This window comes from Zonotrichia albicollis, chromosome 7 (assembly GCF_047830755.1).
Source record: "Zonotrichia albicollis isolate bZonAlb1 chromosome 7, bZonAlb1.hap1, whole genome shotgun sequence".
In the NCBI taxonomy this organism is placed as follows: Eukaryota; Metazoa; Chordata; class Aves; order Passeriformes; family Passerellidae; genus Zonotrichia; species Zonotrichia albicollis.
This window is the reverse complement of record NC_133825.1, coordinates 30,017,274-30,044,627: the sequence shown is the minus strand read 5'-3', so window position 1 is coordinate 30,044,627 and position 27,354 is coordinate 30,017,274. Positions and strand designations below refer to the sequence as shown.

The following is a 27,354-nucleotide window of genomic DNA, read 5'->3' as shown; positions in this document are numbered from 1 at the left end:
GTCATCAGAGAAGTAACTCCTTCTGTGGACAAACTAACACTTTACAACTTCTTTTTCAGTTTTGAAGTGAGCTTTTTTCTCTGAGCGTTAAAAAAAAAGTCAGAAATGAGTAGTTAGTAGAGATCTTCCATGTTCCTTGAAGAAACCCCTCCTGTGTTCACAAATGGTTCTTCCACTTGTTCACACTTCTTTGAGTGTTTCTGCTGAGCAGTGAGGTGCTGGCAGGAGCAGTGACCGTGTCATTCTGTGCAGGGCAACGACATCATCGCGGCGGCGAAGCGCATGGCGCTGCTCATGGCCGAGATGTCGCGCCTGGTGCGCGGCGGCAGCGGCAACAAGCGCGCCCTGATCCAGTGCGCCAAGGACATCGCCAAGGCCTCCGACGAGGTCACCCGGCTCGCCAAGGAGGTGGCCAAGCAGTGCACGGACAAGCGCATCAGAACCAACCTCCTGCAGGTAACCTGGGAGCTGCTCAGTGCTGCTTCTGCTCTGCCTCTCTCACTGGGGGGGAGCACAGGAATCATGCCAGGAAATCATGGCTGTCTTCCCTTGGCTTGTAAAGTTTTGTCCAAGTCTATGTTTTTAGATCCCATGGAAATATCTACCTACCTATCTACCTATCTATATTTATTTATGTGAACATATATTCTGTAATGTTAGAATTTGATGTCAAAAGAACTTCTTAAAAAATACTGCACTACAAATACTGATCTGTCCTAAATTGGCATTGTTTTGTATTTCACTTACTCATTCCTTTGTATCAAAGAATAGTACTAGAAATGCAACAACTTTTCTTCAGTCTCAGGCAAATATATATATATATAATGCTATTCCTAACCAAGCAGACATTTGAAAGGAAAGGAGGAACAGAAAAATGTTGTCTCCATCCCAAATACTCCCAAAGCAAGTAAAATAAGAATCAGATATCCTACCAATATTTATCAGATAGTCTTGAAGGTGGAGGATCACCTCTATTCTCATTCATATTCTAATAGTAAAAGAAAATAAAACGTTTTATGTGAAGAAAATGGATGCATTATGTATTGGTACAATTTACAATATGGAGTGGTTTTTATCCCTATTACCTAGGTCTGTGAGCGAATCCCAACCATCAGTACGCAGCTGAAAATTCTCTCCACTGTCAAAGCTACCATGCTGGGCAGAACTAATATCAGTGATGAAGAGTCGGAACAGGTAAGAGGTGTAAAGACTGATGGTAGCATGGAATTGTTGATCACTTTTATGGGGACAAATATACAACCTGTTTTTTCAGATGTTTTCTGGGAACGTGATGTTGAAGCTCACCTCAGCTGTTTAGGGAGGATAACTTTAGTACAGCACCTTGGATTCTGGCTCAAATGCTACAGTTTAATAGAGAAACAAGCCCGAAAGCTACTCGGATTCCAATTTTGTGACGAACAACTTGTTAATCTCCTGCTTTGCCCAGTTAAAAAGCAGAGGGAAGGACTGGCCACTGCAGACTGGCCCTGGGAGGGGCAGGGGCGCCCTCGGGTGGATTTCAGGGGAAACGTTTATTTTCCAACATCTCGAGTCCCCCTTCATTTGGAAGCTCAGTTACCTTCCAAATGAATCTTTTCAGGAGAAATCTCACAGCTTTGGCTTCCAAGGGAGGTTATTCTACTTAGCGACATAAAGGTTGTATTCAGATTTTGTGCAAATACACAGTGAGGAAAGGGAAAGTTTTGTTTGGAGTCAGGATAATGCTGGTTCCCAGAGACAGTTACTTCACTTGTATTTTCATAGTTTCAGGCAGCAGACAATATATTTGTACCGAAAGTTCAAAGAGATTGTGCACAAAGAGATTACATGCTACTGTCTTAATCATGGTATTTACTGGTATATTGGAAATTCTTTTTCTTGACAGGCAACTGAGATGTTGGTTCATAATGCCCAGAATCTCATGCAGTCTGTGAAGGAAACTGTGAGAGAAGCTGAAGCAGCATCCATTAAGATAAGAACAGATGCTGGATTCACTCTTCGCTGGGTCAGAAAGACCCCATGGTATCAGTAAATACCTGCCACATTAGTATTGTTTTCTGTAACATAAAATCCCTTTTTTTGGAAACAGAAGAGATCTATTAACAGCAGAAGGTGCTGTATACATGAGCTTAAGATTAGCTTATGCTAATGCCCCATTCTAAGGGTATGAATTATAAGATAATGCATTTCAAGTGTCTTTGAAACACATTTGATATCCAACACCTCTAATTTGCTGCCAACAGTAGACAGTTCTTATATTTAATATTTTTTCTTTTTGTTTCCTTTTCAAGATTCTTAGTGAATTCTGTACTTCCAGAAGCACATTTCATTTATGCACTGTATGTTCCAGTAATTTCCATGTGATGATATAAAACATGGACCTCACTATAAGCTTGTCTTGAGAGTTTAGGACACTTGGTTACTTGGCAGTTTTTTAGGGACAATCGTTGACACACAAACATTCAACTTCTCAATGGGACTTTATCTGGCTATTCTAAAACCATGCAGAAATGATGGAAGGTGTGGAAGAGGGAAGTGGGGCAGCAGAACAGTTGTAAACTGAGGATTAAAGCTCCATGTCTGCAATGCTTTTTGCTTTTGATTCTTGCCTGGCAACAGTACTTTACCAGAAACTGGAGCTCTCTCTGTTCCCCTCCTGTCACCCTGTAGGTAGGCATTCCAGAACTCTCGTACTGTACTGAAAGGTTTTGCAGATTTTGTTAGTGGCACACTGTTGACAGCTTGAGCCTTAAGGCTGGAGACCTTAAATCATGGAACTCTTTCCTTGCTCAATTCAGCACTGTATTGAGCTGAAAAATCCTGGTTCTGTTAACTTAGCTGCATGTCCAGGACCAGAAAATGCCACATGCTGGCTCTTTCTTTTGAAAACCAAATGAGCACATGCAATTATTCTTATTTCCCTCATCCCTCCATCGAATGTTATTCCAGCTGCTCAAGGTGAAAATTAAAAGATAGAGCTATTCAGTTTAAAAGCACCTTTAGGCTCATTGCTCTCCTTTCTAACAATGCCTAAGCTTCTTGAAACCTGAGCTCTGCAGGGGCATGAAACCCTCTTTAGGTAAGCTGGTGCCTACCAGCAAATGGTGGTTCCTAATGCTGCACATACCTCATTATTTTTACTGCTTGTGGAGTTTGGAGTCTCAAAATCTTTTTTCAAGTGAATTGAACAAAGTGTTACTATACTTAAAAAAAAAATCCAAATAAAATGACAACAACAAACCCCACCCCCTCCAAAACCCCTCCCCATACTAAAATAGACTTATGATGTTTTATCCTTCCAAAATTGAGTATGCCTTCATATATATATATATATATATACACATATTTATACCCGTTCATTTAATGGAAAGGAACACTTATTTGAGAATGAGTTTCTATATTTGCAAGTACTTGCAGACTTTTGCCTAAATCAGCACTGACCTCATAATACCCTCATAATTTGCTGAGAATTGTTGCACGATCAAACCACCTTGAATAGAAGTGTCCTTGGGGAAAAACTTTTCAGTCTTAACAGCTCAAAGGAAGAGACACAGCACATTCAGCGGTCCTCTACCTGCCTGCCACAGTTATTCTGTGCTTGGACCTTCTCCCCTCCACCCCCTTCATTGCACTGTTATCTAAAAAGGGAAGTTAAACTGATGATAATACAACTGTCTCAAACTGACCTCAGCAAGAGAAGGCTTGTTCTTCTTGAATTTGCTCCTTGTGTCTGGGTATCATGAAATATTTGGTACTTAGGATCTTTCCTTAGTACTCTCTTCTTGCAGTTACCTGCAACAGAAGGAGGAAGGAAGGGGTGCCAGAGCCTTAACCTGGATGCATTTGGTTGGTTTTTATCAGATCTTTAGCCTAATTTTAATGTAGTAATTTCTATTTAATAGTACATAACACTGAATATGTAGGGATTATTTTAAAGGGATTTTCTAAATAGTCTTCCTGTATTGCTTTCCAATGCTCCTCACATCCCCTCATCCTGCTCCTGTCATCCAGGCTTCTCTGTGAGATTTTTTTTTAATTATGATTATTATTATTTTAGCATCACTGTTTAGTTGCTTGAAGGATATTAATGCAATATTACTAATGCCTTTAATACATAATTGTTTATGCCAAAGATCACTTTTTGTTTCTTGAGGAATGTTTGCAGGAGAATTATGAATCATGGTTGCCTTTGATATTCTTCCAGAATGTTTGCTCTAAGTTCTTGAACTATTTATAGAAGCCGAGATACTTGACCACCTTATGCAATTTCTGCATTTTTGAACACTATTGGTCTTCAGACCTGATGTGCAGCAAAAATTTGAACAAGACCATGAATGTCACTTAGAAATGTTTTACCACTATAAAACTTTGTTTATAAACCAAATGTATTGTATAGTCTAATGTTTTCAACCTTTCTTTGGTTCTGTTAAAACAATAAAAATGCATTTGTACAAAAATCAGCTTCTGAGTGTTCATGATAACAGCAGTACCAAGAAGAGCAGCAAAAAGCTAAAGCAAAAGAACAGTTGTTTCTACATGTTCTGAACAGAAAGAAAGTGCAGTTTCTCAAACAGGAGAAGATTAAACAAAGGTTTTTGTCTCTTGTGCCTGTCAAACTAGTAATTAAAGAATTTAGTGGAAGCTGTGTTCAGTGGTAGAGAACAGGAGATTTTCCTGAGACCTTACAGTGATCTGCTGTATTGTGAAAACTTAAAATGGGGCTGGCCTGGTGCTGTCGAGGGAAGAACTGCTACTCTGACCAGCATCTTGTTAATGTGAGTTTTACTTGCTAAAGTGAATGCAGGGGTGATGAGTATGGAACCACTGTTGTATTTCCTTCACTCCATCACTGTAAGAACATCTTATAAACACTTCTTCTTACTAAAAATTTCTACCCGCACACAGTGTTCTGACTTGTTGGAACCAATGTTTATTGGTACTGTAGGACCAACCATTGCCTCATAGTCCCAGAGTATTTAGTAATAATTGGTAAAATCCAGAGTTTTGTACTATTCACAGTTCTCTCCGTATCTGAAAGGAGATGAGACCTTGACAGACAACTACCTTTGTCAGCACTCCCAGAGCTGGACATGAGGAGAAGGGGAGATCAGGACTTTGCAGTGTAATTCCTTGCTAATAATACTGTCTGATTCCCTAAACTCTGCTCTTCAGAGAAGTGCTAGTACATTAGTTTTTTCAAACAGAAGAAGAACACAGGCCCCCTTCTGCAGTTGGGCTTCATGTGTTTGGAGATGCAGAGGGCACCAGCACATGTACAAGAAAGGTTCTGGCCTCACACAGCTGCAGCCATCTCCTTGCCTAGACTGGTTTCCTGAAGGTGAGTGCAGTTCTTGCTGACAGTTGTGGTGAGGAGCTGGCCTTTCCCCTGCTGTGGGAGCCTCCCTGGTGCCCGAGGTCCTGGGGTGGGCAGGGCTTCTTCAGTCACACGTGGGAGGCAGCGCTGGGCTGGGACTGGAGCTCTGACACTTCTGTATGTCCTAGCTCAGGAAAGGTGTCAGCTCTGAAAGGCCATGGGGCAGCATTTCCAGGCTGCTCATGCAGAGAGCACCTCCAGCTGCTCAGATGTCAGCTTGGGATGTTACCTGTTAGCTCTGAAAACAAGATTTCTTCTACAAGTACAGTAACTGAAGGATGCCATTTGCTGAAACACAGGCCACTGGTTCTTCGAAGTGCTGTTTTATCTACTGTAATTGTAGAAATTCAAAATGGTTGTTTATGGCCAAGTTTACCCTAATGATATTACTGAAGTTACAGATAGAGACTGTATGCCCATTTCTTTCCTTACTGACTTGCTGCCAGGGTTCAGATAGATTTCCCCTCCTCTTTCCAGACTGATCATTTTTGTCTCAGTATTTGAAATTTTGACTAAGTGACTTTGCTTCAGATGAAGAGTTGGAACCAAAGCCAGAACCTACTCATTGATTTGTAAGCCAAACAGGATAGACAAACAAAGGGTCTCCAGTATCACATCCTTGATTAATACTGACCAAATGCATGGTTTGGAACCTGATAGCTACTCTGGAGTATGCGTTGGTTTAGAGAGATGGTTTTGTTGGTGTATAACAGGAAGTTCAGTCAGCTTTGCTCTGACTGTTGAGTCTTTGAAATATCATAAATAAGTACCTGTCCTCCATTTAAAAATAAGGAATATGAAAGGGACCTTCCCTATTGTGTTATTAACAGCCTTTTAAAACTCTGAGCAGCTGCACAGTGCTCAAGTTCAGTAAAGATGTAGCAAATAGTCATTGATTAATAGTGTATCAGATGCCTCCTGCTGAAGAGCCCCATGAATTGTTGACAAGAGCATGAACATTTCATAAGGTGAGACGTAGTTGCAGTGGAGTTCCCTTTATTTCAGAACATTAAAGCACACAACCATTAAATACACTTGACACTTCTACTGTGCTATCTAAAAAGCTACGCTCGAAGGTACACGCTGCACAGACCTGGTGGCATCCACTTCAAACAAGTGGAACATCTAAATCAAAGCAAAGGCTTCACATAAAAAATAGATCTTGCTCTCTGCAACTGTATTCTTAAAAAAAATGATGGGGATGACGGGATTGAATGGAAAGAAAGTGGATTACTGAAGCAACAATCACCTCCCAGATTTAATGCAGGATGTTATTTTTATCAGCTCATCTGCTGCTGGCAGAAATGAAAGCTGATTAAGGCAAATGCTTCTTAAGAAAGGCGATTTCTTGTAAACAACACAGAAATTATTTTTTACTTCATCAGAAGCTTTTTCTGGAGTGACACTTGCAATGTCCCAGGCCCTGGGGGGACCCCTGCCCCTCTCACTGCTACTCTGTTTCTGAAGGGATTACATGTTGCTTTGTGGAATGCCAGCTCACAGCTGGCTGTGGGTGGAACTGAGCTTTCTTCGCAGGTGCCTGCAGCAGCAAAATATGCCACCAGAAGACTTTCCAGTGGCCTGTCTGGCCTTCAGAATGTGCTTGACCTCAGGGCTTTGGTATTTGACTGGCAGTGTAGTGTTTACAACATTCTATGGGTTGCCCATATCAAACTATTCACCAGCACAACAATTCAGTAAAAAAAGAGTGAAAGTGTAATAGAAAAAAAGTACCTTATTTTAAAGCCATATTAAGAAAAACTAAGCTATGCTTTCATTTTAAGAGCTGCTGTGCACAATTGCTTTGATCCCAAACTAATCAGTGTCTATTAATTGGCACCTAACCAACATAAGTCACTAAGCAGTCAAGTTTTTTTTAAGGGGAATTTTCTCTTAGCATCTTCTCATGTCCTGACTTGGAATTTTCCTGCTTTTGTAATGTATTTGACACCTTTAAAAGGCTTGTATTTTTCTCCATACATGTCTAGGCGATTCACTTTCAGTCCTGAAAAAAGACAGAGACAAGTACAAAGTTAAAAGCAGAATGCTAGGAATCACAGCAGTCTGATCAGAAAGCCAGCTGTCTTGAGAGCATATTAGGATTGGTTAGGAAGCTCGTTTTCCTTTCTTTCACAAGTTCATCTGGTTTGGAGTGGCAGATGAGAACATTCTTGTCACCTAATCATAGCTGTCTTGGCAGGACAACACCTTGTTTCTCTTCTACTCCATAAGCCAACATCCTCCTTCCAAGAGATGAACTATGGAACAACCAGTCTATCTTCCACAGCTCCTGTACACTGCACTCCTTTCCCATCGTGGAGATGAAGCAAAGGACAAGTTTTAGAATTCTTTTCACTCCAAGTCATAATTGCAATGCCTCTGCTATTCCATGAGGAAGGCCAATAGCTATTAAATACCTACAGCTTCAGGCTGTTCTGTGCTTTCTCACAGGTCTGTTATCTTTGGTGTCCAGCCACTGGAGCAGCTGTATCTTGTAAGATTTAAACTAGTTCAGGAGGAAACTGCAGGGTTCTGTTCTTAGACAGGAACTGTTGATTACCCCAAATAGGGGCCAAAAAGACCCTATTGACTGGTACCTATCCAGAGAGGTACCACATATACTACCACCAACTCTCACCAACTGCCTTCAATCATCTTCCTCCTTTGCCTCTCTGGATGTGAGTTCTTGCATTGTTAGAGCCTTAATCCTGCAAAGCTTGCTTGGAGAAGCACGTTACACAGGGACAACTCACATGATTTAAGTGTTTGCAGACTGAGGTGTTGTCTGCTTTAAATTTACTTTTGCATTTACCCTATAGACTTCATTCTGCTTTTACTTGCAAATTGTTTCAAAGATGAAAAACTAACCAGCTCCAGAAGGAAAGAATAAGAAGGGCATTCTTCAAAATTAATGCATTCTTATGACCACTAGAAAGAGCTTTAGTGGCACAAGGCTAAAACCTGTCAGGAGCAGCACACTAAATCATCATGCATCAATCTTCACTAAAAGGATATGTTTGCATGTTTAATGTACCAGTCAACAAAGAAAAATCCATTCTTCTGTATACTTCTCTCAGTCTTTCTTGAGCAAAACAATTGGGAATTCACAATTTCCAGCAAATAAATCTTCCATCAAGGGAAACCGCCAGGTTTGGTAAATCAGACTTTACCATTTTGGATCAAGCTGACTTCAGACCTGCACCTCCAATTAAATGATTAACAGCTTCCCACTTCATTTCCTACACCAGCTTGTTCTGCCAGCACCAATTTCATGTAATACCCCCCCACTCACCTGAAATTGCAAGCTGTTGTATCTTAAACTGGATGTTTAAACTTGGGTTCTCCTCTGGCTTGGGGGCTCCAGACTGCAGGTTCACTATGCCCTTCAGGTTTGGTAGCTTTTGAGGGGTAATTTTGCCCACATCCCAAGTTAGCACCTTGTCAGGAAGGAGAGAAAATTAGTAGTAGCATTCTAGGAAACAACCTATGAGGTCAAGTTCATGTCCAGCTTTTAGTTTGCAGGCTGGGTACCAACAGTAGCCTGGGAACCCCAAGAATTCCTCACTGGCTGGGAGAGGGCTCCTGCAGATACGGGGGTTTTTTTCTCACCCTGTCAGTGTGGGTCTGTGCACTGAGAACATCTTGTTCCCTTTGCTAAGGATAATTGACCCTGATGTCTGTTTGGGTCAGCTGGATCTGTGAAACCAAGACAGTAACCAGCACAGAGACCATAGAAACTTAAACACAAGAATGAGGAGGGTAGGAGCAAGGCACTGGAAAAATGTTTGCAGTTTCAATTCACCTAGTTATCCCAACTCTTGATAAAAACACAGTAAAATTTATTGCTGCAGAGAGTTTTTTTTTTGTTGGTGCTTCTCTTTTAAAAAGATCAAGGTCTATTATTTTTGAAACAAAATGCTACTTGGAGACCTTTCCTTAACAATTTCAATGAATTGCTGACTGAGATATTCCAAGGGCAGCAGAAAGCTCAGAGCAGGGTATTGGAGCCAGCAGAATGGTTTGGCTCAAACTGCTTTTCAGTAAAATGGCTCCTGGGTACTGAAAGGCTTCAGGAGCTTTATGAAATTTAGATCTCAAACCCCAACTCAGAGGCAAGGAATCAGGAGCCCAAGATATGTTTTTTCAGACACTTTATTTTCCTGTGTGTCCTTAGGCAGATCTTGTGGAAGAAATTTTTTCTCATCTCCTGCTCCCAGTTTTTCTGTCTGCCCATTTTCAAGTCTAGTGCATTTTCTTTAGAAAAATATTTTTCCACAACATATATGCAAAATTTATCATGGCTGAAACTATTGGCAAAATACGGCTGCATCCACTAAGGAAAGATATTAGTGGGTGAAAGAGCAGGGTGAAAAGAGAGGGAAGGGAAGGAAAAGGATGCTATCAAAGTCAGAAATCAGAGCTGGTGTGTATCTAAGTTTGAAAAAGAAAATTTTAAAGGTAATTTTTTAATTCATAAACATATGCTGAACAGAGTTCTCTGCCAAGTGTGGAACACTGCTCCAGTATTCTGCAATATGGGTGACTTTAGTAATGCCATCTTCAATATTTAAATAAATAAAATTTCATTACTTACTTTAGTAACTGGGTCAAATGTATAGCTGCCTTGCGTAGCAGTGAGGTTCATGTTAAGTACGGCCTTTGGCATGTGAACTGTCATGACTACTCCTTCTACTGTTTTCCCCATATTCTGTTTTGGTCCAATGGTAACATCAAATCTTCCTGAAGAAGTATTTTCCTTAAAACTGATCATGTGCTTCACATATACAGGAATTGCCACCAAGCTGAAAAGAGAAGACAGTAGTTGAATGCATCCTGGCTACTTCTCTGCCCGAGAAAACAAAGCGCTTTCTCATAAATGGATCTTGTGTTTCTGGTAGGTGCTCAAGTTAGAACTGGTTTGTTTCATAAGTGATAAATGAAGTGATACTCTGCTCTTCAGCATCATTGCTGAAATGATTTTATCAGCAGAAAATCAAGATAAAAATAAAGAATTTTTTTTTTATTTTCGTCCAAATACCTTGTCCTATTCTCTCTTCATCTGGTTGCTGTTTTGTTTTCTTTTTTTTTAAGTAATCTCACTGAGCCAAATCTCAAAAGAGCCATTAGTCAAATCAGGCTTTAGTTTGCAAAATCTGCAGTTTGGACTTTTTTGCTTTACACTCTTCATGAAGCTCAGAGTCCTCCATGTACACAGAGACTTTCTCACAAAGCATCTAGCACCAACAACAGTTACTAGGACAGAATAGCATGTGTGATAAAAAATTATTGCTGAGTATCTGCAGGTCACTGAAAAATGGTTTTCTTCTTTTAGTAGGGACAGAGCAACAGCTGAGACAAAAGCTGAGCACACACATTTCAGAAGAGTGCAAATTCCCCCTTCACAAGGAGGAATGTGCCATTCCTCAGGTGGAAAGCAGCAGTGTGTGCAGCTGGAGGGGCAGAGTGCCCGGATGGAAACGCACTTCTGGGAGCTGACGCGGTAGGAGATGAGCCTGAAGTTGCCATCGGGGGGAATGAAGGACAGGACCCGCTCAGACTCCCAGCGCTTGAAGCGGATACACGGATGGAAGCTGACGTCATCCAGCAGCCGTGGGTTCTGCAAGGAGTGAGAATGGTGAGTGCCATCTCATCAGGTACCAGCACTTTGAGCCAGCTACTGCACTCTACCCAATTCCTATTTCTTAGACTCTGAGTAGCCATGATCAGAGACATGTTACTGAGCTAGATGGATTTCTGATCTGACCCAGCACAGCAGCTCCTGGGAGGGTATTTTCATGTACACACAAAAGCCTTTCCAACTACTGAACAATGCAGCTTCTACAATATAACTTGTTACTTCTTATGTGCAACACATGAAATAGTGATACTGATCTTAAAGTTGTTTAACTCTGATCACTAAGAAAAATAAATCCTGAGCAATTAAGATTCCCAAATATAGGCTGAATTTACCATGAAAGACAGAGAAAGATCTGGCATTCCTGAGAGCTTAATACACGAATCAATAACGCCTTGGATTTCTGCAAAGACTGTGGAACCTGCAGAGAAAAACAAGACACTTAACATAATTATGAAAGGCCTAACAGATGTGGTGAAGTGCAGCTAGAGGGCACAGATGACATTTGCACAACACTCAACAACATGCCAAGCCCAGCTAGGAAAGGTCATTCCAGTTACCTGTGTCCTGGGCAGCTTGCTAAAATACATGAGCCAGAGCAAACAGCCTGTTCCAAACTGGTTCATGATACTCGTGCCAGCTGTTACACAGGACTTGTACTTGATGTGCTTGAACTGGTTGCCAGCAATAAGCAAATAAGAGTTTCATAACACACCAGCTCTGAATCTTTTCTTTCATCCCTGTCCCTGGTCTCCAGAAAACTAGCAAGTGGTGTGGTGGTGCAGGGAAGTTGAAGCATATCGAAAGAGTTAATGTCAAAATGCAGTAAGTTGGTGCTAACTTTGGCTTTCACAAGTAAAGGATGTTTAACAATGAAAGTAAATATTCATCTTGGTGTTAAATAAATCTACAGCAAAAAAACCCAAAGCAAGAGTACCAAGCATTTTACCCAGGAAATGCTCATTTCCTGAAATATCTTGTAAGTATGAAAAGGTATAAGCAGGACCCTGGACTAATTAATTAACTCCACATGCAAAGGTAATTTTAGAAGATACGTAGAAACTGGCTTATCTAGGCAAGGGAAAGGAGAAATGGTGGCTTTATACTTTGAAAAGAAGTGATCCTGTTTCAGGTTAAAGCAGTCGACCATATCCCTATGAAACAAGATAACCTCCCTATTCTAGGGGAGCAACCTTATCTGCCTTAGTCTTGGTGAAGGCTATAAAGAGGGGTTCTTGCATTGCTGCTCCCCAAGGGATCAGAGCTGAAAAGAGTAGCTATGGCTACTGCAGCAGATCCTCAGTAGGAAATGGAATACTCAGTACACACTGATTTGGCCTGAAACACACACAGAAATTCACCATGTCCTTGATTGTACCTTCTCAGACTGAGCACTCACACTACTCCTGGGAATCCTACGGAGCCAGGACAGCAACAGTCATCAGCATGTTCTATAAGAGCCCTGTAAGAGCCACCTTCTTTTAGCTTCAAGGTGGGGAGAGTAAGAGCTGCACAATGGCTTTTTATAACTCTCCACTTCAACAGTGGCCAAAGCATTTGCTGAAGTGGTGTACAGAATCAAGCCAACACTGACACTGCTACAACAGCAGCACTGAATGAATAATCAGAGGTTTGCTCCCTGCCCCATACCACCACAAAAGGGTGTCCTGCAGTCTTTGCCCTTGCTAACTGCTGGCCCCAATACTGAACAAAACAGCAGGTTCCTGCCCACAGCTCTGCAGTTTTGTTTTGGCATTATTTTTTTCTTTCTCTTGGCATACAAGTTATCAGGTTCCTCCTCAAAGTTAAATCTCAGAATAAAGACTTTTGTATTTGAAAATGATAAGTTTCATTCACAGAAAAGAAAGGAGTATTATTATTCTTCATAATATCTGGCTCCTTAAATATAAGGAAAACAACACTGTCCAACTATTTTGCACCAAGTTTAGCTTGCTATCAGAAGAAAGCTAATAAAGGATTTCGTCTTGCTTACTCTAGGGCCTTCAAGGACTACAGTACATTGTTGGCAGGAACAATGGGAGATAATTTTCTCATCACATTTCAACTACTTTTTTCCCCATTTATATTTGTTATGAGATAATCAATTTACAAACAGAAAACAGACTTCTTGTGGATGTTCTCGAAGCAACCCAGAGAATGATGCTGTTTTAAGATGAACTGAAGTAATACACCTAAGCTCATGTTGGACTGTATTCTCTCTAAAACATCATTAGCTACATGTAAACACACTTGAGAGACAAATTTCAGTTTGCAAGGCATCTTACCTGATTTGTCTATAATTGCATCAATTTCTTCAATGACATCAAAATAGGCCTCGTTGTTTGTGTATTTTACTCCTGCTCTGCGCCAGGGAATGTTGGATAACTGTCCAGTGGGAAGTGTGTCTCCCACATTACTACTGCCTTAAAAATGAAAAGGAACTTAAAATCAGTAATTAATTACAAAATGAATGTTTCAGCTGCCAAAATCAAAAATCAGGGCAAGCCTTGCCCCAGGTACTGTTGGCTGCAGCCTGGACCCTTCAGTGTTATTTGTGAGGTGACACGAAGGCACTGGAGCCATGTGTCCAACTTAACAGCTTTCAGACTACATCTTGCACAGCAAAATACAATACTCAAGTCAGCAGGAGGTTTGAGTGGGAATAGATGTGGGGTTAGATCTTCTGGAGGATTTCATCACTAATTCAAGACAAGACAGCTCCCTGTGAGGGCCTTAAGCCTGCTTCCCCCTTCTCCTAAGAGTTTCAGCTGGATGACTTCAAGGCTCATTAACAGGTAAGGGTCATTGGCAAGAAAGATGTATAAGAAGCCTTAGGGAGGGCTCCTACAATCTTTGCTTGGAGTTGGTGTTAGGCTGAGGGTCTCACCCTTGGTACCATCTGAGCTGCCCTGCATCAACATGACAGCTGTGTCTATACCTGACCATGTGTCAAATCGATCCAGACCCTGGCCCAGACTGGACTTTCTGGCTTGACCTGTCCCGTTCTGATGGATGTTACTGGCAGTCACTGGGCTGTAGATGACCTGTTAATCATCTGATCCAGCCCTTGACCTGTTGCCTCAACTTCTGGGCTCCCGACCAATGATACCACTGTCCCTGCCTGCCTTGCTCTCATCCTTGCCTCCTGGTTCTCCATACCACCCAGCATGAGTAGAAGGCTTCCTGAGTTATAAAGTAAATTGATGATACTTTTAAAAGAAAAAGAAAAAAATCTTATCACTTCTGGGGCTTAGGTGACTGATGCCAGAATCCCAGCACAGTGTAAACAACTCCCTCTGCTAGAAGTAGGTCTTGGGATAGGGCCACAGCTCATGCTGACTTGTGCCCTTTAGCACAATGAACATGGCAGTGTGTCCTGCCACGTGAAACAGCTTCACTGAGAGGCTAGTGGCCAGCAGGTATCATTTCCACAAAACCTGCTTGGGCAGGCCCTAGCCTGGCAGGCAGAAAACAGAAGTTTTCATTCCTTTGAGCTAGTAGAAGTAGTTAGTCAAAAAAAACCCTTCCTAAAGTCCACCCCTGTATGTGCTATAACTCAGGGGGGTGGAGTTGCAACCCATTTCTTCACTCCCACTGCATCTCTGAAGAGGAGCAGTTGCTGTGTCTGTCCCACAGCAGCCTTGCAGGGTGCAGCAGTGCTGCCAATAGACAGGAGACCTCTCAGGCTGCTGTTTCCACCTGCTCAGCGCTGAGCTGTTGACAGTGACAAGATGCAGGCTGCCTTGGGCAGGCACTTCAGGCTCCTAGGGAATTTTAATAAGGTTTTAGATAAAACACTTATTTTCATTAAGTGGAAACACTAGTATTCCAATCCACATGTAAAAAACCTAGCTAAACTCCAAATAACAGAAATGAAAATTGATGAGATTTATACTCAAAGACTAAACCATACCTACTACCCTAAAGAGCAGCTCCTCTGAGCATTAGGTGTGTGGCCCTGCAGCCCCACTAGTCCCTTCTCTAACACAATGTACCAGTGACCATCTCGTGTCTCTCTGCCCACGTGACACTCATGGCTCACCTCCCTTGCACCCGCTTGCCAGACAAGCAGATTCCACCAGCTCAGCTGACAGACATTTGGCTGCATCACTGCAAGACAGACCCATTTACAACAGCCTGAAATCAGTTGTGAATCAAATCCATATGAATCCATGTGCTGCTCAGTGCAGGGGGCAGGGTGGAAGATGAGGACAGGCTGTTTGCTTCCCTTCATGCTATCTGCTCCCACCCATCAAGGATTTATTACATACCTATTATATACCTTTCTATATGGATTTCTTACAAAATGCTTAACCTTCTCCAGTGCCCCTCAGTTATTCAAGGCTTGGGGTGAGCTCTGTACCAATCCCAGAGCACCTGTCTCCAGTATGTCCTGACTGTGTCCTGAGCTGCTGTTCCTGAGGGACTTCAGCAGCTGTGGCTGAACCAGGCAGTGCCTCCGAGGACAGCAAAGGGGCCAGGCACAAACTGCAAACAAGGAGGGACTTGTTTTCATTCAATTCCTATTGATGAGAAGTGGCAGGACAGTGCCCTCACCTTACAGATTCTGACCAATATATTATTTTTTAGCTAATTTTAGAAATTTAGAAATGATGGGCCTTTTTTAAAAACAGCCTCATTGCTGAAACGACATATTTTCATACCTGTGATGGAGTTGACAACAGAGCGCAAAATTGTGGGAGGCTTAATCAGCTCCTTCAGTATGTTAGATTCTGTTGCCAGTGGAAAGCCATTGTCTAGCATTTCTTCTAGAAGTTCATACACAATTACTACATTGTCCTTAATTGCCGTCTCAGAACATTCGCCGAAGTAATCCTAAACAAATTCAGAGATTACAAAAGAGAGGATTTTTATTCCTGCTAAAATACTTTGCAAAAGGAAGTTTGTTCAGATTTTTCTTACAGAAACCCTCCAATATATGAAGGCATTTTAGTGCCTAAACTGACTATTACATAGTCTGATAGCATCATATTGTTCATGTTATATTTATCACCTAGCTGAAAATAAATACAAGTGTGAACATTGAAATAATGTAATGTGATGTGCTACTGTTTATGTTACAAAGGTCTTTCTAGTTGTGAACATTAACACATCTTCTGTTCCAAGACTCTTGTAAAATAAAGATACTATCATTTGGCAAGGCTCAATCTTCACCGCATTTCCTTTATATAAAGTATCTGTGAAATCGGTTGAGAAGTTGTTTCTCTGCAGCCCTTTCCTCACTACAGAGTGCATGCTGCCCTATTACATGCTCCTTCTTCCCATCTGCATAACATTAACAGTACAAAAGCTTACAGAAAAAAAACCCAGCATTTTTAAAGTCAGATTTGGTTCTGGTGCTGGTGAGTGCACAAAACAAACCTCTTTTGTCCTTTGTACTCTATAAACCTGCGCTTAAAAATTGCAGACAGAAAAGTCACTCACAGAAGGGTTTATTACCTTTCTCTAAAAGAAGTTTATGCAAAAAAAAAAAAAAAGCCCTTGAAATCATTTTAGAATAATAGACTCACAGAATGTTAAGGGGTGATCCCAACCCCCCTGCCATGGCATGGACACCTCCCACTAGATCAGGTAGCTCAAAGCCCCATTCAATCTGGCCCTGACCACTGCCACAGTTGGGGTATCCACAACCTCTCTGGGCAACCTGTTCCATTCACCATTTTACTACCCTCACAGAACAGAATTTTTTCCTAATATCTAGCTTAAATTTCCCTTCTTTCAGTTTGTACTCATTTCTCCTTGTCCTATCACTATAGTTACTGATGAAGAGTCCCTCTTTGGCCTCCTTCAGACAATGAATTTTAAAATCATGGAATGGTGACAGACCTGGAAAGTATCTGCTACTCGGTGCAGAAATTCAATTACAAAGAGTGGTGGCACTTCTGTCTGTATGACAGACACAAAGAAGATTTTATCCCGATAGATGCTGATGAGGTAGTGATGTGGAGTTGAGATGACAGGAGGCACATTCTCAACATCGATTGCTTTCTCCTGAGCTTCGAAGAAATAATCGCAGACAGACTGGCTCACAACGCTCTTCCAGTGCTTCTCCAGGAAGATATCACCAGAACAGTTTATAAGAAACAGGCTGTGGATCATTTTCTGTTGGAAACACATTAGAAGAAGTTAAAATAAACAAAAGGATATGTGGATTGACATTTTATATCCCAGATTCCCTTTCTTATGATGGTTATTCTTTATTAACATGAACTGTGAATTTAGGAAAAATATCTACTTTGTTGCTGTTCTTTGAATTCCATTTTCTTTATTTACAAGAACATTCCACAAAAAATATTTGCCACTGGATTAAGTTGTTAATGTATATCATAATGCAAGCATGAAGAAAGCACCCTCATTCTCCACTTTCATCCCTATCTGGTATCTGCAATTTATTTATTTAAGAAAAGCTGACTCCCATGAGTTGGCACTCACTCAAACGTGTTTGCCGACATGAAAGAGTTACTTGAACAGAAGTTTCCTATGGCAGCTGGCCTGGCAGTTGCCCACTTAACTTAGAATTGCTCTGTCTTAAAGATACAGCCCTTTAGCTTGTCAGCTTTCAGCTGTTGAACTAGAAAAGTGCTTTTTACTTGCTGGCAGATTAGTCTTATGATCTATGCCAGGCTGCACTTGGGTAAAGGGTTGGAATTCGTTAAAAGTACACAAAACTAGCCATTTAAATCTGATTTAATGGATAAAATTGCCTCAAATGTGCTTGGCAGGCATGAAATATGTTTACATAAAATGATTTTCACTTAAAAACTCACTTACGCAAGAGGGGAGTATGAACTGCAGGTAAGGAATGTAACTTTTTTCTTATCTCTTTAAACATTTACAAATAACATGCCTCAGCCACTGATCCTTCATTTTACTCATGGGACAAGAAGCTTATGTGCCTATTAAAAAAATAATTCCAAGCCTACTTCTCAACTTTCAGTGTGATAGTAAGTGAACTAAGTAGTTGATAAAATGAATAGACTATTATCTCTAGATCTACAAACCCAGAGAGGAGACAAATGCTGGCAAACTCCCATTTATCTCTTCAGCCTTTACACGACACGGATAGAGTGCTTTGGCTAACCTGCATATAATGATCCTCTTAAAAAATAAGTTAAAACTTGGGCTTAGAAAACAAACCAAACTGTAACCCCAACAGCAGCTTCTGAAGGTGAAGTTAACCTGGTATTCAATGTCAAGCATAAATTCATCTGCAGTTGAAGAAGCTGCCCCTGGCACTGGCTGTTCTTCCCTTCTGCCTCTCAGGTATTGATTTGAGTAGGTCTATGGCTCTGCAATTATTTACATTAAGAAAATAGTCCAGCCAGAAATTGACCCAGCAAAAGGAGCTGCAGGTCAGACCAGCTTCCTAATGCAAGTTATTTCATTGCCAGGGAGTGCTAGAGCTGGCACAGGGCATGTGGTGGAAATGGGCAGAGGACAGCAGTGGAGATCCAGAATTGAAAGTTAGCCTTTGGAGGGATTCAAACATGACTGGAAAGAGATCAGACAATTACTGGGTGTCTGCACCTTGAAACAGGAAGACCACCATGATCTCTGCATGTCCAAGAGAAGCCAAACACACCTACCAAAATCCCATCATAGCTGTCATTAATTTTACTATGTTTGCCCAGGATATTGTCCTAAAACACAGATAAAATTCGCTCCTCGTCTGTTAACTCTGGCATACTAAAAATAGCATGGAAGCATCTAGATGCACATGGCCCAGTCCCACAGAGATTTTAAGAGTATAAACACTGTATGACTAAATCTCATTCCAAAATACTGGAATAAGCACTTAGATCCACCCAGAGTGAGCTCATGTTGCCATGTCTGAATCTGAACTCCCCAGAGTAGTACTCATCTACTAATACATTTGTAACAATGAAAAATGGTCTGGCCCTCCAGATTTTCACAAAACAAAAGTATGTCTTCCAAAGCTCACCAAAGACAGTGAAAAAGGACAGCTCAGGAAGGTTGTCAGCATGGTATTTCCCCCACCTAAGTCAGCAGATGTGGGAAGAGAGCCAAGATCCAGCTTTTCAAATTCTAAACTCCAGCTGCTCCTTCAAACCATGACAGCAACGTGCTCATCTTCACTGGGGCCATGCCAGGTCTCAGATACCTCCTGCCAAGAGCATGCTGTCTTTGGTAGCTGACAAGAAAACCCCAATAGCCAAAAGGTGGACAAAAATATTCATCTAAGCCAATAGGGAATGTAAAGGGAAGTTATTTTAGAAACTGTGATTGCAAATTTGCTTAAAAGTGGGAAAGGAAACAAAGCTACAAAGTGTTATTGCATGTTTCTATCTCTGTCCTGGACCAAATTAATCTCTAATTTAGTTTGTTAATAAAACCAGAAAATTTTAATACTGTGAGCAGAGGATTTTTATAAAGGAGCCTTGACACAATTGCTTTAATCCAGCTCCAGTAAACATGTTCTGAATTTAGCCAGCATTGAACATTAAAGCCTTCCAAAATCTCCTTGACAATCACACAAGGGTGGCAAGTATAATCAACCACTGAATGTCAGTATTGTTCGACACCACGGCTGCCCACACATACGAAGGTGCTCAGCTGTAAAGCTTAGAATAGATCTCTGTACATTTTAAAATCGATTCAATAGCTTATCTGTTAACAAGTATCAGACACATTTCCTATTAAATGCACACAAAGCAGCACTGGTAAGACTCCACTTGCAGAGGAGCTGATCCACAGCCTGCTCTGGAGGAGCTATGTTGGACAGCAGCTTCCAATGATTCACTGACAAAGAGTATCAGACACGTGTGACAGAGTTTGTAGCGCTTCTGTTAACATTCATCCAGATTCTATTCATCTACTGATCAGAAATGCCTGCATTTGTCTCAATATACCTTTAACCAGCACAGTGTGCAGCAGACCACACAATCACAGCAAGCACCAAATGACTGCCATAGCAGGGCCCCTTCTTTTGCCCCAAGTTCCACTGAGGACATCAGACCATGACTTGATGTGCAGTCATGGGAGGGTGTGGGTAGCCAGAAGGGGAGGTAGCACTTGGCCACTGCCCTTTACTCATCTGCCCAAGCTGCCTGGGTACCAGCTGTGCTCACAGGAGTGTTTGTGTGGCCTCGTGGTGAAACCGAGCAGCAAACAGATCCAGGGGGCCATGCTTGGCACGTGACAGCTTTGTAGTACCTATGGAATATGAGCAGTAAAATCCCCCTGGCTGCCTAACCTATCTTCTAAGTAGGAAGATCAGGATTACAGAACTTGCCACGATACATATTCTGCTTCTACAGTAAGACTTCCCTTCAAACCTCTCACATACTCCTTTCTTCCTTCACAAGTTTTAGCAGTATGCTAATTTGCTGCTAACGTGAAGTGCTCAGGAAAACTGAAGCTGTCTCCTTGCAGCCTAAGAGCAGAGCAGGCAGCTCCAGAGGCACAAGCCCTGCCCTGTCAGCCAAGGGGCAGCTCAGCTGATACACTTCCCAGAGCTGACTAGAATAAAGACACTCCTAGAGCAATGGGGACACCATTCTATTATACACAATGCTCAGTAATTTGATTTATCCCATACACTGTCAAACAATTGGCACCAGCTGATTAAAGATAGATTTCATGTTGAATATCTTAAAACTGGTAACACTACAAAAATATCAATACAAGATATATAAACTATTATTTAACAAAAATTACTTATATTGCTCCAAGTACTGAGGATTTTTCCCTGTTACTCTATTTTTGAGTGCCAGATTTCATTTCAGACATGTAGAGATCCCTCAACTAATTTTGCAGTACCTGACTTTTTTGTCTCATGACTTGAAAAGCAAAAAAGATTGACAAATGCTAAGCATAAGAAATCAATCCAGTAACATTACAATTCCTCACAGCAGTAGGTCAACAGCAAAGTGTGTTAAGAGCTGCAGCACTTTGAGGGTAAAGGTCTTGAAACAAAGTTCCTAAGTTTTAAAAAAAACAGTAGCAAAAGTACATGACCAGAATTCAGGAATCATGAGATTCTTCTCCATGTAGTAGTGTACACAGACACCACTTCGAGATGTCAGCATAAAACCACTCTATGTAAGGCACTGAAGGTGTTTCCAGGACTATTCTATAGGACATGCCTCCCATCTCTCTGCTTCTAGGCCTACCCCAGAGCAGACTGAAGGTGTACATGGATCATTATTTGCATCCAGGCCAAAGCAAACTGTTCAAGCTCATTTTCAGTAGACTGGCAGCCTTTTATGATACTGCCTGACTGCAAGGCACCTTACAGGCTCTGCAAAAACCAACAGCCCCCTGCAGTTTTGCAGTTTCTTCTCACAAACTTCCCTTCCCTCATCTAGCATGCAAAACTCCACACGATTCATCTCAGTCATTTCCATCCTACCAGAATGTGAAGTCCACATAGAAGAAAAAGATATTTTAACTAAGATGCCTACAATGAGCTCTTTCCACATCTCTAACTTTTCTTTTGACTAAATCTGGATTTGCAATGTTACTGATTTCAAATTCTTGGCACGGAAACATCTGGACTAAAGGCACAGCAGGCTCACAAGACAAAAGTGGAGCTCACTGGCAAGAGAGAGGCTGTGAGCATGGGAAAAAAAGACTGATTGCACATGCTTGTCCTTAGCTGCAATTAAGTACTCTAAAGTGTAATTAATGCAGAAACACTGTCAACAGCTGCTTTTTCATAACACTGAGCTGAGTTACATACAAAGCTCTGAAACCACAAAGTGAGGAATTTATCACTGACCTCTGCAATGCCCTTTAGAGCTAGTACTAATTACTGAAAATACTCCAAATAGGAGCATCACTAGGAAAGTATTCCACAGTTTCAATGTTCCCTGACTTTGGCATAGCTGTTCTGAAGGGTGCAAGAATTAGTGGTGGTAGACTGTATGAGTCTCTGTTATGTATTTGTGAAAATGAACTTCTAGTGACAAGTGAATAGAAAGTAATCAAATGCTTAAAGTAATCTGGAGAAATAAGCTAAAATAGGCAGTTCTATTTCTATTGAAGCTAGTATTTTTGTCACAATCAGCTAGTCAGCACTTTAGCTTTTTCCTATAAATTCAATATATGCTACAAATGTGTTCCTGACCTCCCCAACCCCATTCACTGGCTTTCAAACCAGCAAACCTAATAAAGAGAAATCCCATTAAACACCTGAATAACACTTTCAAGACAGCCAACGTGGCAGCTCTGAAATATTGTTTAATTGGCAGGACCAACATGACACATCATTAGCAGCTATGATTCAAGTTGATAAATCTGTAAATCTCAGGTTTACTAAAACATGAATGTTCTGTAATTTCACAGGGGTTTTTATGCTCCTGTTATTGTTTGTGTTTTAATGATGCTGCTCAAGTCATGAATCTTCTTACATATAAGATGCTCACAGCTTAGGTATCTACACGTCAAAGTAAAAACATTTTTGCAATCTTTTTTAAGAACTGCTTGTTGTCACCCTCTGTTAGTCAAGCAAAACTTCATATCTACTCAACACCATGAAGTGCTTGTGTCTGTACAAGTACTCAGACATATTTTATCAGCAAGATCATCCCTATTAAAGACGAAATGCTTTGCTTCCCAGATGTTCAGCATATATTTATTTATCTTTGCTCTCATTTCAAACACTGTTAGTAACTTTCTGAAATTGTTTTTAAGAGGAAGCGGTCCTTTGAGAATACTCTAAAGTTGACTTAAATTGGTGTTTGGTATCCATAACAAAATTTTCAACTTCCTCTGTGCTTTTACCAGTAGTTATTACAGCCTGCATGAGATTTGTGCAGCATTTAATCTACTGTCTGATGAGCTTTCCAATAATACACTTGCATGGTGCCTCTGTTCAGTTTAGTTTCAGTATAAATCTTCTAACTGCTGGCAAGAGAGCTCCATCTCTTATCAACAGAACAATATTAAATTCTGAATAATCAAACAATATTTGGTCCTGAATAACTGCAGGTCCCTTTGGGATCTGCAAGAATAGAAAGCTTTGCTGGAAAAGCAAGAGTTTCTTAGGAAAAAACCCACACCAAAACAATTAAAAATGCTTTGCTAAAACTGCATTTTTCCATGGAGATGGAACATTTGAATACAACTTACACGTGAATCAGTAGCTTTAGGACTACTAAGGGACAACTTAAGAAATTCACCCTCTGAAAGTAGTACAGTGAATAGACAGGGCCAAATGGACACAGATAAAGTGAGTATCAGTTCACATATCGAGTGTCCATAGTATTTTCAGGAAAACACTGATAATAAGGCTCATATCCCAGCCAAACCATGAAGAACTCTGAATGGACAAAGCAGCAGGATTCAAACATAGGATATCAAAGCCCCAAGTCAGCAGCTCTTTGTGAAGATGTTTTCCACCATGCTTGCCCAGTTCACTCCTGCAGTAAGTCTGGCAGGCCAGAGCAACAGTGCCACTAGCTTTGTACTGCTGTCCTTCACAGGCTCTTTGAAGAGGCACTCAAGGCTCCAGAAAGGACAGTGCCAGAGCCATGCAATACTGAAACACTCCATCAGAGCCAGCAAGCACCACTGGAACTCTGCTGTGCATGGCAGCCCTTCCCAACGTGTGTGCACTCTGCCCCTACCAGTCCAAACACAGAGGGCAGAAAGAAGGCACGTAACCACTTGCACCTTCCTTCTCCTCCAAGAGGACAGAGCAAAGCAGCACCCTATTTTTTTTATCCTGTATGAATGAGTCTCATGGATACTCTTATTCTAAGCACCTCCTGTTAAAAGGCTGCCTTTCATACATTATGTTAAATAAGCATAAAAAAGATTTAACTTATCTTCGCTGTGTTCTTTTTTTAAAAAGTTACACATGGAGCTGTAATTTGGGGGAAAATTAAAGGGATATAAGAGGAAGGAACTTCACATTTTAAACAAATTTTAATTTGGTTTCTTGCCATTATTACAGCTGTAAAATACCACTACCACTCATCTCCTACTGTTCAGACTTCTCTACCTCAAGGAATTCAATTTCTCTTTTCTGAATCCTCATGACAAGGTTTTTATTAAAGATTGCTCATGTAAGGAAATCTGTATATGAGAGAACAACTGGGATTTAGCTGGTGCATAACTGTCTTGTACAACAGAAAAATTTCTGAATAAATCCAGCAAAATCGATCATGGGAGTGCATGGAGTATTCATAAAGTTTGATTTGCCATTTGCAAGGAATTTTCAGATATATGCGTACAGGCAGTAAAGAATCTATTTGTTTCCCCCCCCCAAAAAAACCCCAAGTTTGCTTGTGTTTTTGAGTTAGCATGCAACACGAGACATTTTTTTACAGAGGAATATAATTCAGATATTTGCTTTTCTTTTTTTTCTTTTATTTTTTCTTTAACAAATAAATGAGAAGCTATGTATGATTCAAACCCACTGGAAACTGCCACAGCAGAAACATTCCCATAGTTGACATAGTCAGTTATTTTGTGAAACATTGTTTCCATCATTTTACTCCTTACATGAGTAATTGAAGTTGGTTTTGCTTTTCTTGTAAAATACCTTTTCCTCTCCAATACTTCAGTCTGCCTGCTATGAACACAATTTTTCATCATTCAGGTATGATTTTTTGCCTGGTTGGTTATAGAAAAGCTACACTGAATGGTGACACTATTCCTCCAGTTCGATTAACACTTCATGGGTATGAACGACTCATCATACACTGAAAAGATGGTAAGTGCATTACTAATTTACAGCAGATTTGAACTGAAACAAAAGAAGAGACGCTCCACTCAGTTACCGCTGGCTACTGAACAGGGCAGGAGCAATGTGCAGCGCATAGAGGTGGGCGATAATGGGTTTATTCCCAGCGCATATTATGGAGATCCGCACTCACAGGGGCCCTTGCTAATTAAGCAAGGACAGCCGGAGTAGAAACACCGTGGCTGAGCAGGGCTGCTTAAGATGGACCCAGGTGAGCCGGCACCGCTCCCCCGGCCGCTCTGCCCCTCCCGGCCTGGCCTTGCTGCGGGCTGTACTGCGAGCGAACGGCGGCTGCCACATCGCCCCTGCGCAGGCCTGCACTGCCGGCAGCCCGGTGCCCGATCCCTCACCCTGCGCTGCCCGGCAGCCCGGGGCCCGATCCCTCACCCTGCGCTGCCCGGCAGCCCGGGGCCCGATCCCTCACCCTGCGCTGCTCGGCAGCCCGGGGCCCGATCCCTCACCCTGAGCCTCATCTCGGAGCGTGAGGGGGCAGATCCGCCGCTACCGGGTTCGGACCCGACCCTGCGGGCGGTTCCGCTCCTCCGCCAGAGCCCAGAACAACGGGAACGGGGGAGTGGTATTCAAACACGACAATGATCTTGTATTTAAATAGGCATCGAACAACGGAAACGGAGGCGAGTAAAGCGGAAAGTCTCGGATTTGCGGGGCAGCCTCCCGGTGCCACCACTGCCGGGAACGTCGCCCCTGCCCGACTCCGGCCAACCAGCGCGGCCGGGACCGGGCACGGGCGGCTCCCGCCCGGCAGGGATCCCGTCCCCTCGAGCAAGGGCAGCGCCGCCCCACTCCCTCACGGCCCGGGCCCCCCGCGCCCCACGTACCTCCCCCGGCCCGGCACGGCCCGGCCCGGCCCGCTCCCGGGACAGCGGCCAAGATGGCGGCGAGGCCCGGCAGCGGCGGCGCGGGGCCGCCCCCCGGCGGAGGCGCGGGCGGCGCGGGGCGCTGCCTGCGCCGAGCGCCCGAGCGCGGCCCCCTCCCTCCCCGGGCCCGCCGGCCCCGCTGCCACGGCCGCCCTTCACCGCCGGTCAGCACCGCTCGGCCTCAGCGGCCGGCAGGAGACGGGAGCGGCCCCCGGGCGCTAAACCCACCCGGGCCGGCGCCGCGGCAGCGCGCGGCTGGGCAGGGACGGCGGGCGGCGCGGGGTCCGCTCCCCGCCCCTTCAGGCGCCCGGCGCGGCCGTACGTTCGTCCCGGCGCCCCCGCCCCCCGGTGGCGGGGCCGGCGCGGTCGGCGGGGCGGATCGGGGCCGGCGGGCGGGCCGAGGAGAGCGGAGCGCACCGCACGCCGCCCAGCGCGAAGATGGCAGCGGGGGAGCCGCAAGCCAAGAAGCTCAAGCTGGAGCAGAAGCAGCAGCAGCTGAGGTAACGGGCTCCGGGACGGGCTCTGCTTCGCGAGCAACCCCTGCGGCTGCCGGAGGGCGGCTGGTGCTGCCCCCGGCGGAGGGCGAGACACGTGCCGCCGCCGCGGTGCGGTCAGACGCCGCCGGCAGGGTCCCGCCGAGCCGGCTGTGCTCGGCCGGGCTGCGCGGGCTGTGCTTGCGGCCCCGCCGCGGCACCGGGCGCACGTGGAGGCGGCGGCGGCGGGACCGTCCCGCCGCGCTGCTCCGGCTCCTGCCGCGGTATTGCTGCCCGGGCCCGGCGGGTGCTCGGGGGCGCCGCCGCACCGGGCTCCCCGCAGCAGAGGCAGGGGTGGGTGGGCGGCGCGGGGGTCCCGCTGTGCCCTGGGGTCGGGTCGGTCAGTGCGAATGAGCTGCTGAGCATCTGGATGGGGTGCGGTGAAACGGAACGCTGCCCGCAGCAATGGCCCCGAACTAGAGCACAGCTGGGGTTGTCAATGCTTCTGCCTCCCCTTTGAAAACAGCCTCTGAAAAATGCCCCGATTAATACTCGTGCGAGAGTCTCTGTCCCCGTTGGACAGGAAACTGAAAATCCCCGTTAACAGTTACATTGTCTTTAAGACATACCGTATAGTTTTAAATATTTTCATATTGAAATAATCTGTGCGATTTGCTATACTTCCTCATTTCTGTGATTACAGTACAATAGCGCTGACTGAATCCCATCTGAATGATGGCCTGCACAGACATAAGTAATTTATTTGTAAATGTCATAGCAGAAAAATGTAAGGTTTCTCAATGGAGGATGGACCGTCAAAATGAGAACTCCAAGTACTGAGAGCTGTAGAGCAGCTTGGGGTTTTTTGGTACAGTTTCAAGTTTGTTTTCTCAGGAATATTCAGATATGAATATAATTGTAAGATAGCTGACTTCCTTCCAAGTGTTCAGTGTATGAAGAGAATTAATGGCATAAGCCTTGAAAGATCCAAAATTATCTTGGCGATAACTGATAACTAATAACTCACTCAAATATAGCATAAAGGGGATGTACTTTAGTACTGAGATGAAAACAGTCTTTTTTGGTACTGATGTCCTTATTGAAAGAGCTAATCCTATTAAATTTGTCAAAGTCAGGGTACTTGCTTCTTCAGCAGCCAAGTGACTTTTCAAGTTTAATGATGGTTGACAAGCTCTGTTACAGATAGTAGAAGAGGGAAGATGTGGCTGAGCTCTGAAAGCAAATAAATGGCAGACAGCGAG

At 43.1% G+C, this 27,354-nt stretch overlaps 3 protein-coding genes across 6 annotated transcripts in view; 2 read left to right on the top strand and 1 right to left on the bottom strand.

Moving 5' to 3' along the window:
- VCL (vinculin) overlaps positions 1-2,523 on the top strand; it is a 49,373-nt gene extending 46,850 nt beyond the window's left edge. For all 3 annotated transcript variants that reach the window (XM_074544208.1, XM_074544206.1, XM_074544204.1), the window contains 3 exons: positions 253-456; positions 1,090-1,194; positions 1,886-2,523. In XM_074544208.1, coding sequence (XP_074400309.1) covers positions 253-456; positions 1,090-1,194; positions 1,886-2,032 — 456 coding nt within the window. In that variant the 3' untranslated portion in view covers positions 2,033-2,523. The remainder of the gene's footprint in view (positions 1-252; positions 457-1,089; positions 1,195-1,885) is intronic.
- A 7-nt stretch (positions 2,524-2,530) lies between these two features.
- On the bottom strand, positions 2,531-25,982 carry AP3M1 (adaptor related protein complex 3 subunit mu 1). 2 transcript variants are annotated; one of them, XM_005481468.4, is made up of 9 exons: positions 25,848-25,982; positions 16,857-17,132; positions 15,674-15,845; positions 13,295-13,432; positions 11,345-11,430; positions 10,858-10,991; positions 9,969-10,176; positions 8,667-8,811; positions 2,531-7,379 (listed from the first exon to the last, which is right to left on the bottom strand). In XM_005481468.4, exons 2-9 carry the CDS (start codon positions 17,127-17,129, stop codon positions 7,279-7,281), a joined length of 1,257 nt encoding a protein of 418 aa, XP_005481525.1. In that variant the 5' UTR covers positions 17,130-17,132; positions 25,848-25,982; the 3' UTR covers positions 2,531-7,278. The 2 variants fall into 2 exon arrangements, with proteins under 2 accessions (XP_005481525.1, XP_005481524.1); XM_005481467.4 differs by lacking the exon at positions 25,848-25,982 and adding an exon at positions 25,581-25,715.
- Position 25,983: 1 nt separating this feature from the next.
- Positions 25,984-27,354, top strand: part of ADK (adenosine kinase) — a 265,378-nt gene continuing 264,007 nt past the window's right edge. Inside the window, exon 1 of the mRNA XM_005481465.4 lies at positions 25,984-26,119. Within this exon, the coding sequence (XP_005481522.1) occupies positions 26,058-26,119 (62 nt within the window). The 5' untranslated portion in view covers positions 25,984-26,057. The remainder of the gene's footprint in view (positions 26,120-27,354) is intronic.

Coding starts and splice junctions, on each gene's coding strand:
- AP3M1 (XM_005481468.4), bottom strand. CDS start 17,129: ATGATCCACAGCCTGTTTCTTATAAACTGTTCTGGTGATATCTTCCTG. Junction 13,433..15,673: donor TGTTGTCAACTCCATCACAG/GTATGAAAATAT, acceptor TTCATTTTTAAG/GCAGTAGTAATGTGGGAGAC. Junction 8,812..9,968: donor CATTTGACCCAGTTACTAAA/GTAAGTAATGAA, acceptor CTTCCTGACAAG/GTGCTAACTTGGGATGTGGG.